Source organism: Epinephelus fuscoguttatus, linkage group LG12 (assembly GCF_011397635.1).
Source record: "Epinephelus fuscoguttatus linkage group LG12, E.fuscoguttatus.final_Chr_v1".
In the NCBI taxonomy this organism is placed as follows: domain Eukaryota; kingdom Metazoa; phylum Chordata; class Actinopteri; order Perciformes; family Serranidae; genus Epinephelus; species Epinephelus fuscoguttatus.
Genome location: NC_064763.1, coordinates 35807162 through 35820303, shown reverse-complemented (window position 1 = coordinate 35820303; position 13142 = coordinate 35807162). Strand labels below are relative to the sequence as shown.

Here is a 13142-nt window from a genome sequence, read left to right as displayed (position 1 = left end):
ATATTTTCATCATTTAACACTTTAACAACATCGGCACAGTTCTGATTTATGTGAGGTTATTTTATTTTTTAACCCTTAGATGCATGAGTGATTAGATCCTACACTCTTCCATAAGTGGGTCAAAAAATGATCTGTATTAGAATCAATGTGTTTATTTGCCATTTTTGTCAATTTGGTTATGAAAAATCATTTGTATTATATTTTAGTTCATGTTTGAATTTTTTTTCTTTTCATTTTTTATAATTTTAAACATCTTTTTGAAAGAATTGGAAAAAAAAAATACACAGAAAAATGTAATGTCTCTTTATTTTCTTGCAGGTAAGTGACCGTGTTTGGAGGAACTGACACCCACCCACACATATGTGCACACCACACACACACACAAAAAAAAATTCTGTTGCTGTTGTGTGTAATTTTGTTGTAATAAAAAAAATTTAAAAGATAAAAGATACTGCAAGAAAAAGACATCACCAGGTCATTTTTGAGCCACTTGTGTATCTACGGGTTAAAAAGTCCTTTCTTTCTAGAATAAGGATCTTTCTGAGTGCCAACCAACTGTGTCAATAGCTTTTAAGTAAAGCTGACAAAAGTGCAGTTTTACACTGAGTCACTGTTTGTTTGACCAATACAATGATAAGCACCCTATATTTATTTTATGGGCCTTATAATAGTATGAAATACATGGAAATCATGTGTTTCTGGATGCTCAAAGTTGAAACTGTAGGCCTATTTTTCTGTGGTGCTGATCTTTACTGAACTATAATGACATGCCAATTAATCATCAAGGTTAATTTAGGAAAAGTGCAGCCAAAAATGAATACAGCGGGTGGTGGGTGGGATGGTTTAGTAGCCGAAACAAAACCAGTGCTTTTGAAAAGCCCACTCCAAAGTCCTCCATCCCTGTCTGCTTTAACTTTGCACCCGCACCGTGCATCAACCAAAAAAAACAACATGCACGACTATGAAGCTGCAACAGCCTTCCTCGGGGAATGGGGACGTTTCCAGCAGCAGGTGTTTTATCTCCTCTGTCTGAGCATCATCCCGAACGGCTTCACCGGCATGTCCGTCGTGTTCGTCGCCGACACGCCGCCGCACCGCTGCCTGATTCCCGCGCACATCAACCTCACCGCTGCATGGAGGAACAGCAGCATCCCGCTGGAGGAGAGCCACAGCGGCGCGCCGGTGCCCAGCAAGTGCTCCAGATACAAGCTTATAGATGTGCTGAGATTCTCGGACAGGGGCTTGCTGCCAGGCGTTGATGTTAACCTGACTAATGTGCAAACAGAAAGCTGTTTGGATGGATGGGACTATGATCAGAGCGTGTACATTTCTACCATCATTTCGGAGGTTTGTAGCCTAACTGCACCGCTCCTGATGTGAGAGGAGGCTGCAGCTGCTTCTGTGATCAGGGACAAGGAAATTATATTGCTATAATGCTGGTGAAATGACTGGGATCTATCTATCTATCTATCTATCTATCTATCTATCTATCTATCTATATTGTTTTGGATGTGACACTTTTTGTGTACTGTACTTGATCTACTCTGTTCTACATACTGCATGTCTGTGTGTGTGTGTGTGTGTGTGTGTGTGTGTGTGTGTGTGTGTGTGTGTGTGTTTTCACAGTGGGACCTGGTGTGTGATGACAGGTGGAAGAAACCGCTGACTTCTTCTCTCTTCTTCTGTGGTGTTCTCACTGGCTCGTTCATTTCAGGACAGCTCTCTGACAGGTCATGGACAAAAGATTAAGGCCATGCATGTGGTAATCTGTACACAAATGCCCTCTGTGACCTTCAACTCCATGTCCTCTTTCAGACCTCAACATAGCAACAGGTTTTGCACTGTCAATTAATTCTAATAAATTTTATTTTAATTCAAAATAACATGATTTTTTTTCTTTTTTTCTAGCTTTTAGTGGATGTCAAAGTACAATTTAAAGCTCAGTTTCACACCTTTAGGTAGTTAGTCTGACTGCGTCCTAAATGGAGAAAGAGATGCAACATGTGAAGTGTCAGCAGCATAAAATGTTTAAGGATTTCCAGCACGGCAGCCATGTTGTAGACCTAAATGTTCCACTTCTTTCACCAACTAGTCGCTAACGCTGTCTGGTGCTGGGCAGGTAGTGCACAGTGAGCTGCTGCTTGAAATGGGTAAACCAAACGATGTGTTAGGTTAGGTTGGTCGACCTTTCCATCGACGCAGCATGCTTACTTTATGTGTCCTATTTCCAAAAATCGTTTTCAGGTATGGGAGAAAAATGGTGTTGTTTGTCACCATGGCGGTCCAGACAGTGTTCACATTCATCCAGGTCTTCTCTCCATCCTGGGCCATGTTCTGTGCCATATACTTTGTAGTCGGGTTGGGACAAATCTCCAATTATGTGGCTGCGTTTGTGCTAGGTACTTTTGTTCACTGCTACTTGTTGATTCTCAGATGTATTAAGTCACTTGTTCACAATAATTCATTCATCCCTTGTGTTTTGAACCCCTCCCATTTCTCTTGTGCTAAGGGACGGAGATATTGGGCCCACATGTTCGGACCATTTTCTCCACCGCGGGTGTGTGTCTTTTCTTTGCTGTGGGCTACATGCTGCTGCCGCTGTTTGCCTACTTCATCAGAGACTGGAGGATGCTTCTCCTCGGCCTCACCCTGCCTGGCTTCCTCTATGTGCCTCTCTGGTGGTAGGTAGGTGTGTGTTTGCTCGTGTGCGTCTGGTTACATATTTGGTTGTCTATGATGTCAACTGTTTGCATAACATTAATTCTGTCTTTGCAATGCTTTAGATTCAGGCAGGGACGTGCACAGGCATTTTTAGGGGCTGTTGCTCTAATGTAAAAAAGTGTTTCTGAGAAACTGAATGGATGTATAAAGAATACTGGATACAGTGTTGGAGGTGGGGCCCCGTTCATTCCTATGAATGCATGATGCCAAAAAAACTTGATTCTCACAGTATGAAAATACCCAGATCTTCCGCATTATGGGGCCTATAGAGAAAGCGCATTGGAGACTTTCTATAGCCAACCAGCTAACTTGAATGGGGATTAAACAATTAAATCTTTTGGCTCTTCTAGACTTTTGAAATGTTATCGGAGTGATCAAATCCTGATAGTGAAATGAGTCATGTTGCAGGGGTTTGACACTCAAAGAAATGTCCACTGACTTACAGACGTCCACTTCCCAATTTAAGTCTAGGAAAATGTCTCTTTGGGCCCCATGGCATCATGTGGTGGACCTGGATGTTGTAATTCCATGTTTGGCCACTATGCAAAATTTAGGGATGCACCGAATATTTGGTAATTGAATATATTCGGCCGAATATTGCAAAAAACACACATTTGGTATTCGGTGGAATAAGTGAAAAGCAAGGCTGAATAATAGCGGCGTGTTTTGATGAAGCAATCAAACAGCGTGCGGTGACGGACGGAGTAAAATGTCGGCAGTGTGCTAATATTTTACTCCGTCCGTCACTGCACTCGCATTTGTGACTAAAAATAGTTTTGTGCAAGCAAAGTAAATCATTCAGCACACTATGTGAGTACAGATTTCAACCAGCAGCAGAAACGAAAGGCAAATCCCGCCGGTTGTGGGTTGAACGGGGGTCACAGACACGGACAGGAATACGTATTCCTGTCAAATACGGTGGCCATAGTGCTCCGTGGTGCAAGATAAGGCTTACCGGCGACCGAGAAGTCCGGCTCTAATAATGTCCTCTTCTTGGCGTCATGACTGCCCAGTAGTACCTGGACAGCCGAACCGTGGCGGCAAGCAGGTATGCACATCTGCCTCATTTTTGCTGTGGTATAGTGATACTACTCAGAACCATGATATTTTCACTGGTATCGTACCGTGGGTCCCAATTTTGGTACCGTGACAACACTAATCTGGAGGGGGTTCATCTGCAAAAACTAATGAAAAACTAAACAACAGTACTTGGTATTTGGTACTCTGTATTCGGCCAAGCGTTTAATTTTATTTGGCTTCGGCTTCGGCTTCGGCCACAAACTTTCATTTCGGTGCGTCCCTAGTAAAATTGGCTTCAGTTAGCTGCCTTCCTCATCTCTTTCTTCTTTTGCCGTCTTTCTTATGCATGTAGTCTAATGCCTATATATTAGCCAGTTAGCTAGCCAGCTAAGATTGTTTCATGTGACGTTGTCAGCATTATGTAACAAGCTGCATGTTGTTCGGAAGTGTATGTGGAGATTTTTATTCACATGGTATCCCATTGGTTATACCATTTGTCATTTGTCATCATTTCCACAAATTAAGACTCAGCCCTCTGGAGCCCTTAACAGTTGGCAACAACAGAGTCACATGATCAAGGACATAGGGCAGCGCTTTATGTCACGTTCTGTCACGCTGTTTTTTTTGTTTGTTTTTTGGTCTAACTCAAATAAATGTGGACCTATTGTAGTTCTATTATTGAATTTCCTCGCGGGGCAACTTTGCCAAAGATGGTAAATGGGCTGGTGCTCAATTTTAGCAAGTCCTTGTGCATGTTCCTGGTTTCTAGCTGGTCAATCAATCAATCGGTATCAGTCCTGCAATATAACTATAAAGATGGACTTTTATAGAGCTCAAACAGTAAGTCATTTAATCAGATAGTTGAAAGACAGAATCAGTTTATCAGATTCTGTTTTGAAAAGTGTTGGTTTAATAATATTTTAAGCAAAATTCAGTGATCACAGCTTCTTAAATAATAATATTTTCAGGTCTTCTTTGATAGTGAAGTGAATATTTTTGGGGCTTTGGACCAGTGGTCAAACAAAATACTTAAAAATGTACCACTGGAAACTTGTAATGGACATTTTTCACCACTTTTAAATTATTAAAAATATGTACAATTTATACAGTTGCATGTTGTAGTATAATCTGTACATTTTTTTCCCACATAAATAAATATACTATGTCTTGCCAGGCTGATAAACACAACGGCATCAGCCTCTACAAATCTATGAAGGCTTTACAGGTAGTATTATGTAGGTCTTTATGGAGGCACTCATTTCAGCACTCGGGGACTCAAAATAGAGTGAAAAAGAAAAGTACCTTTGCTCTTTTCCAGGGGACTGAACATTGGTTTCTCTCTCTCTTCCTCCTCGTGTAATGAGGCAGGTACATCCCAGAGTCTCCTCGGTGGCTGCTGTCTCAGGGAAGAGTAGAAGAGGCTGAGGCCATAATGAGAGATGCTGCTAAGAGGAACAAAATCGAGCCTCCGCCGGTCATCTTTAGTCCTTTGCAGGTGAGATAAAAAAGTGGCACATGTAAGTGAATTAACACCAAGGTCCTGGGATTTCCTGACTCCTGTAGTAATCAGATATAGCTGTATAAGGTAGTTAATACACAGGTTGTTGAAGTTATTGGGGAAAGGAGGGGATTAAATTGTTCTTTTCATATAGCTTCCAGTGACTGTTTCTCAGAATATAGTTCATCATGGGATTATTTGTATTTTACTCTATAAAAAACATTACATATTATTACTTGAACATATTTTTAGGGAGGAAAATATCCCCCTCTTTGTCATTATTTCTTTTGAATATGACTTAAGAGCTAAAGTTCCTTGCCATTTTTTGAATTTGGGTCTGACCGCAGTTGCTTAAAGATGATTTCTGGCTGAGCAGATCTTTCAGCTTTCAGGCTAATGACAATACAAACAGAGCTCAACACACATCTAGACAAAATGAGCAAAAGCAAGTTTTTAGTACAGACACTGGGTAATGTAGTGTTGATAATGTAAATGTGTGTACTTACAAGTTCAGGTTTATTTAGCTGTGTTGACAGGCTGAGGAAGAGCGATCATTAAAATTGTTAGAATTGTAGGAAATATAACATTAATTGTGCATTCATTTCAAATAATATTTTATACTAGAATAGTCAGAATTAAATTCAAGACAGTAGCAAACAACAATGATTTGGTATGCTTTTAAAGAAAACACAAGACTTCTTTGCACCTGTAATTCTTACACTGAAGCCATTAACCAGTTCACACCAGTCTTCCCTGCTAATACTGGGTTTCTTGCTGATCAGCTTTCTCTTGTCATGTTTTTAAGGTCTCGAGCACATTTTAGGGTTCATTGCTCAGTGTGGTGTAATCATTTACGGTTCACGAGTGAACACTAGTCTGGATGGCAGCTGACAAAGGCTTTGCCAGCATTTACCCTCTATTACTAACAACAGTAATTTACTGAAGTATTCAGCCTTCAACCGCAAGACAGGCTTTTTTTATGATGGAAGGAAAACTCCCTCTAGAAAACACCACTGTGGTTAAATGACTCATTTATTTTTTAATCTTTATGCATTTTATTATTATTAAGTTTCTAAATCTTCATTTATTTATTTATTTATTATTATTTTATCTCATACTTGTTTTATCTCATTATATTGCCTTTTAGTCTTTTAGTTTTTAGCTCCAGTGTTTCCTCATGGGGGGCCTCCACACTGAGAGGTGTACCTGGTCTGCCCGCGGGGACGTCGTCCTGGAGATCCCTCAGGTCTGGAGGACTGGGAGGCTCTGCACCTTGTGTGGAGTCCACCCTAGTCTATCTGGGTCGGGGTGGTCGCTGTGGCGGCGCTCCATGTGGCCGTAGGCTGTGGCACCTCTCAGTGTGGATGAGCATTATGTATGTAATATATTTGTTGTATGTTTTTATTCTGTGAAGCACTTTGTGCTGCATTTTTAATGTATGAAAAGTGCTATACAAATAAAGTTTGATTGATTGATTGATTTATAACACCAAGCTTGTGTGTGCTGTAATCATAGCCATATTGCTGTTTGTGTAGATTTTATAAAGCTACAGTTTTAGTTCACCAGCAGCTTTAATTTTGCAATCATTTGCTCATGTATGTTGTGTGGAAATAATGAGTATTGAAACTTTAGGAATGTACTATTCCAATACAAAATTTCAAAAATCTGCTTGAATGTGAAGCAGGCACATTAATGCATGAATTTTTTACAAAGACAATATGATAACACTGCTAACAGTAGCAGCACTGACAAAGGACTGAAAATGCGGATGGGATGAAGAGAAAATGTATAATGTATAAAATGTATAAATACTGATAACGATATTTGAAATTTTAAAAAATCTGAAAATCATATATCCTCTGAGGGCAATTTTAGACAATTTGTTAAGTACTATGCATACAAATATCATTTTTTAGGAACTGTGACCAAAGGTAGATACCAAGCAAGACATTTTAAATTGTAAAAATAAACCAGTGAACTCAGTGTTCCTCTGTTTCTAATTACTACAAGAATTTCTGCCCCCCTCAGTTTTTGTCAAACTGAACTTTTGCCTCCTTTAATCCTGATCCTGATGTTGGGGTCCTATATGTGTGTACACGTGCACGTACATGTGTTCCCTCAGCAAGTGGCCATGCATTCACAAGCGTCTCTCTAATGAAATTATTTCTAGACTGATGGTTCTGCTTGCTAAGTGTTTGTTGTTCCACGGGCTCCGCCGCCCCACAGGTTGAACTTCAATGTGAGAAGAGGAAGGCCCACAACATCTGTGACCTGCTTCGTTCCCGAAACATCCGCTGGATCTCTGTCACGCTGTGGCTGGTCTGGTGAGTCCCTGCTGTCCCACCTGACCTCCACATTCAGTACAGTGACCCTGCATGCACAATACACACACCGAAGTACACACGTGTAGACGTAGACTGAACACACGCTGGTACAAACACACATACGTGCGCACGCAGTTTCAGCCTGTTCATGCATCACCTCAACCACATGTCAGCCCATTTCACTAACAACAAATAATGACCTGTCAGGTGCTGTGAAGCCTGCAACTAAGATCCAGATCAGGTTTTATGTAACTGCACAGTATGCATGTGTTCTTCTTGTGCTCACCTCCTCACTGAATCAGATACAGTTTGAATTTTTTGATTGAGAAAAAGTTAGTTTAGATTAGTTGTACAGGGGAAAAGTCAGGAGCTAATCATAGCAGGTGGATAAACTCCAAGCTGCATATACATTTCTACAGTTTAAGGATTTTCCAAAAAACAAATCAGGATGCAAAAGCTTAATGTTGTCCTGATCCAATGTCTGTCATCACAACTCAAGGTTTTCACTCATTAAAAAAACTGATGCTTTCGGACAGAACCAGACAGAAAGCAGTTGTTGCAGCTGTCATTTATATATGCTGTCACATTTCTCAATCTTACAAAACAAGCAGAAAGAAGCTGTAAACACAACAATGACATGCTGTCACCTTTCAAGCTAATTCACATGTTTAGCAATTATTTAGCAACATATGCATTTATTTAGAGGCCACCTGATGAGTTCAAGTCAAATGTACCCACTGCTTTTAGCTCTGTTTTGCTCTCTACTAACTCCTCGGGGAAATATCTGGCTCCTCAGATGCTTAATTCTTCACTGTGTTCCACTGCAAGGGGCTAACTTTCTCTGCCATTTAGTACTAGGCAGTTGGTATATATTGTTTTTCTTTCTTCTTTCTTTTTTCTTTTTAGAGCTGTTTACCTGGTAGAAAAAGATATATATATATAAAAGAAATATGGCGCTGGGGGAGGGAGTTAGTATTCTGACAAAACATCAGAATTTCTGAGATTAGGGTTTTTTTCCCATTAATTTACAATTTTATTGTTCTCGGAGATTAAGTGGAAAATTAACAAGAAAAAAACCTTTGAGTAAAAGATTATAAAGTGATAATGCTGTGAGGAAAAAAAATCAGAAATTAGATTAGAGATTAAACAGATTTAAGTCACAATTTTTTTTTTGTAGGAAAAAAATAATCACACCACAGATGTCGCCACTTTTTATGTATTACACCTGCAGTTGATGATCCAATCAAATGATTCTTTGCAATTGGATTTAGCAATAAGGAAGTACCTGTGATTATAGCACAGAATCAAATTCAGGGCTTTATGCCAGGAATTCAGGTGACATAGTATAAAGAGCGACAAAGTCCGCGTATGGAGGAATAGTAATAAATGAATGGTTCAGGCATAGGACTTTCACCCAGGAGTTTGTGTCTTGTGTGAGTCAATAATGATTTATCATTTCTAGATATAGCTGACATATTACTTTAAGTTTTTAGGATGTGTAAGACTGCCGAATGCACACTGTGTACATAAACTATGGCAGAATAATCAAATAGGCTCATTCATGTTAATGTTAACATAGCTAGGAATTTGGGGATTGATGTCGAGCTGATGGACAGGTAAGTTCTGGATGTTGGTACCAGGACCTCTTGATTGGACGTTCAAACAATGGTCATAAATGTCTAAATGTTTGCTGGGATTCCCTGTTTACCAGGAGCATAATGTGTGATGAGGTTGACTATGCCTTGCAAAGTGTTTTCTCACAGATTTGTGACTTTATAACCACAGAGAAAATCCTGTTTTTTTCTAGTAAATTTATGATTTTGATCTTGGAAATTCTGAGTTTAGATTGATATTAATGCTTAATGATTATCCCCACAGGAACACCTTGACCATTGCTTATTTTGCTCTCTCCCTGAACACGGCGAACCTTCACGGCAACGCGTACTTCAACTGTTTCCTGTCGGCTGTGGTAGAGGTGCCTGCCTACATTTTGTCATGGGTTATGTTTCGCTGGTGTTCCAGACGACTGAGTCTTTTCTCAACCCTCTTCATGGGAGGACTGTTTCTACTCTTCATACAGCTCACACCAGCAAGTATGACACCCAGTGGGCGATGCAGCCTTGATTTCTGCCATTCTCTTGTTTATTCTTTTATGTAAGGTCATGATATCATTATACAGCTGTTCAGATGCAAAATTCTGTTGACTTGTGCACATGCAAGCATAGATATGCAGATATACCCTTTACCTTAAGAGGAGAATCTCAGTATTCATCTTATCAACCTCTAACAATTTAATTCTATATCCCCTCTAGACCTGAATTCTCTCGCTGTAGCACTGGAGATGATGGGGAAGTTCGCAGTGACGACGGCATTTGCTATAGTGTACGCGTACACAGCCGAACTCTACCCAACCGTAGTGAGGAATACGGCTGTGGGTACCTGCTCCATGGCCTCCAGAATAGGCAGCATCATTGCCCCATACTTTGTTTACTTAAGTAAGGATGCTCTTACCTCTGCTTACACTGCAGTGACTCCATGTCCTGTCACACACTTGCTAGGTGAAAAGGGCTGTGTATCTGAATTGACACTCTATTGTCACATGTGTGGAAGTGGATGGAAGCCTGTTTCTTTCCCCAACTGGCAACTGGCTTCCCCCTGACACTGTTAGAAACAAGAAGCTGGTGCCTCTACAGAAACACAACAAGAACAAAAGCCACTGGAACAAAAACATAAAAGCAGGCTTGATTAGCACTCAGATCAGATAGAGCAGCCTGCTGTAAAACCCAAAGCTTTCAGTTTAAATTTAGAAGTTTCCTTTAAGATTTAGTGGATCGGATTTAAACTACTGATGCAGCCACATCGAAGTCTCTCCATCTTTTGTCTTTTTGTTTTTAACTGCTCTGGCCAGGGGTTGTATTTCACTGTCTCCTCCTTTGATGTGTTGCCACAGGAAGCTATTCTGTTTCACTGCCTTACATCCTCATGGGAAGCATTACGGCTCTGTCAGGGTTGCTGAGTCTCCTGCTGCCTGAGAGCTATGGAATGCCTCTGCCTGACACCATCAGTCACATGCAACACTTCCCGGGGTAAGACAATGCCTCCCTGTGATGAAGTCTCCCAGAGAGCTGTGTTATTATAGATTCAGATTGGTCATTGTTTATATTTTTGTAAAGTTCTTAGTTTGTGGAGCCTATCCCTGCTGACACTGGGCGAGAGGCAGGGTACACCCTGGACAGGTCGCCAGACTATCACAGGGCTGACACATAGAGACAGACAACCATTCACGCTCACATTCACACCTACGGACAATTTAAGAGTCACCAATTAACCTGCATGTCTTTGGACTGTGGGAGGAAGCTGGAGTACCTGGAGGAAACCCACGCTGACACAGGGAGGACATGCAAACACTGCACAGAGGGGCTCCTATACCCTGAGGCTCGAATCCCCCACCTCAGGTTTGAAGCAGGAACCGTCTGGCTGTGAGGCAACAATGCTAACCACTGTACCAGTCTGAATGATGACATAGAACAGTTAAATAGCCTGGACATTTTTAAACAAACCAATACCCTTGAACACAGGGACGGGGAGGCAAAAAGGATCAGAGTCTGATAAATCATGAGACAGGGATCAGTATTTGTAGGCCTGTCATATGAAACACAACTGACATATGCTGAGTATAGCACAAGAAGTGGATTAGCGTGCAAGTCAATCACTATGATGAGCATAAAATGAAACGGTGGAGCTGGAAAACCCGCGTTCCCAATGTGCCAGCCAGCCACAACAGCACCGGAGACAGTTGTGTATATGAAGGGGGAGGGAGTGTCTGCCCTAATTTGTCGTTATACAGTATGTCAATGGAAACACATCCACCATGCATATGCACATTCAGCGGCATCACCCAGATGTGTCAACAAGGAAAAAAAAACAAAAAACACTTTACCTCCGATGCTTTCAAGCAGACTTTAGACACAGAAACTTGAATGGGATATGTTGCAGATGTAGGCATCACTCAGATGTGCCAGTCACAGGCCTAATTTTATAATACTGCGTTTAATGACACAAAAACCTTTGAAGGATATTTTTTGTTTGTGGCGGAAGTGGTGCAGCGCTGATGAATTTAAAAACAAAACAAAAAAACAAAACACTAAATGTCGGGTGGTAACGCTTTACGTGACATAGGAAATGTAGTATTATCAGAAATCCTATCAGTAACATCTTAAATTACTTTGTTACTGCTTACTGTAACATGGTACTCTTGTAACGTGTTATCCCCAACACTGCTCAAACAGTTGTCTAATTTAAGACAATTAACTTGTTCACTGTTCACATGAATGCACAAAAACATCTGCCCTTTGATAGATTTACAGTCCAGTTAACTGACTGTAAAAAGATTAAGCTGCTCAATGAGTAACTTCTGGCAGTTCAAACACTGTACTCTCTAAGATATGTTCTCATCTGTCCCGTGCTCATGCTTTCTCTCACAAGGGACATTTCTTTCAGCAGCTACAATTATATGTAAACAGATGAAGGCAAACAACACAGTATAACCAACTGAACACGGAGAAAGACTTTGACATATTGGGAAATATACTTATTTACTCCCTCCCTGAAAGTTCCAACTTTCCATCATGAAGCTATATTCGCCAAATATGTCAAACTGTTCCTTTAAACAGACATTATAGTTACAACTATAGCACTATTAATCCTCAGTCTTAGTAAAAAAATACAGAATTAAGTTAGACAAAAGTTCATGGCATGAGCATGAATATTTAACTCAATATGTAGAGCACACTGAAATGCATTTACAACATATATCGCACTCTTTGTGTTTAAGACATCTACTTTTTATGGAATTTTATATAAAGTGCTCTCCCTCCTCTTTTTGGCCCAGCTGATGGCGCTGCCAACTGCCTTGTTCACCTACCTAGGTCTAAAACAGGCCTGGATGTCACTGTTCTGAATTTCAATCATACTGTAATTGTATCACCTTTTATTTTTACTGTAGGTGCTGTCAGAAGACGCCTTATACACTCACACACACCGAAGAAAAGGAAAATGCTGCTGAAAGAAAGTCTCCAGTTCTTTGAACAAGGAGCGGCACTGATATACAGCTTGGGGCGAATGACTCGACATCATGGGCACTTGTTGGATTTAACTAAAAGCACTGTTATTGTATGTGACTTCAACAGGACCAAGAAACATTTATTCAAACAATAAGTTGTGTGTCCGAAAATATCTCCACAAAATATGGAGAAAATAATGTTTTTCCCTGTGACAGCATCAAAATACTGTAGTATGGAAACTGTAACAATCCACTATGCATTATAGTGTACATGCTCAACACCAATGCAGTTGTTACCGTACTCACATGATGCTGTTCACTGGAAAACAATGAAAATAGTGTACTTAACAAAAATAAAAAAATAAAAAATAAAAAAAAAATCAGAGCAAGTAGCCACGTGTAAAGTTTTACAAGCTTTTACTTCTCATTTAACACTTGAATATTTTATATTTCATTTTCTAGTATATATTTTGTACACATGATTGAATCCACTTGTAGTGATTTTGCGTAGAAATGT

The 13142-nt window shown here is 40.2% G+C and overlaps 1 protein-coding gene across 1 annotated transcript; it reads left to right on the top strand.

Annotated features, from left to right (window-relative positions):
* Window positions 1-867: 867 nt before the first annotated feature.
* Window positions 868-13005, top strand: LOC125897753 (solute carrier family 22 member 5-like). Its single transcript, XM_049591093.1, has 10 exons — window positions 868-1347; window positions 1627-1730; window positions 2245-2399; window positions 2510-2681; window positions 5110-5236; window positions 7466-7563; window positions 9442-9656; window positions 9876-10058; window positions 10514-10649; window positions 12569-13005. Exons 1-10 carry the CDS (start codon window positions 952-954, stop codon window positions 12648-12650), a joined length of 1668 nt encoding a protein of 555 aa, XP_049447050.1. The 5' UTR covers window positions 868-951; the 3' UTR covers window positions 12651-13005.
* Window positions 13006-13142: the final 137 nt, after the last annotated feature.

Excerpts from the sequence above, each read along its gene's own strand:
- LOC125897753 (XM_049591093.1), top strand. The coding sequence starts at position 952 with ATGCACGACTATGAAGCTGCAACAGCCTTCCTCGGGGAATGGGGACGT. Across the intron at positions 1,348-1,626 it reads TTTCTACCATCATTTCGGAG|TGGGACCTGGTGTGTGATGA; the intron begins GTTTGTAGCCTA and ends GTGTTTTCACAG. Across the intron at positions 2,682-5,109 it reads CTCTATGTGCCTCTCTGGTG|GTACATCCCAGAGTCTCCTC; the intron begins GTAGGTAGGTGT and ends GTAATGAGGCAG.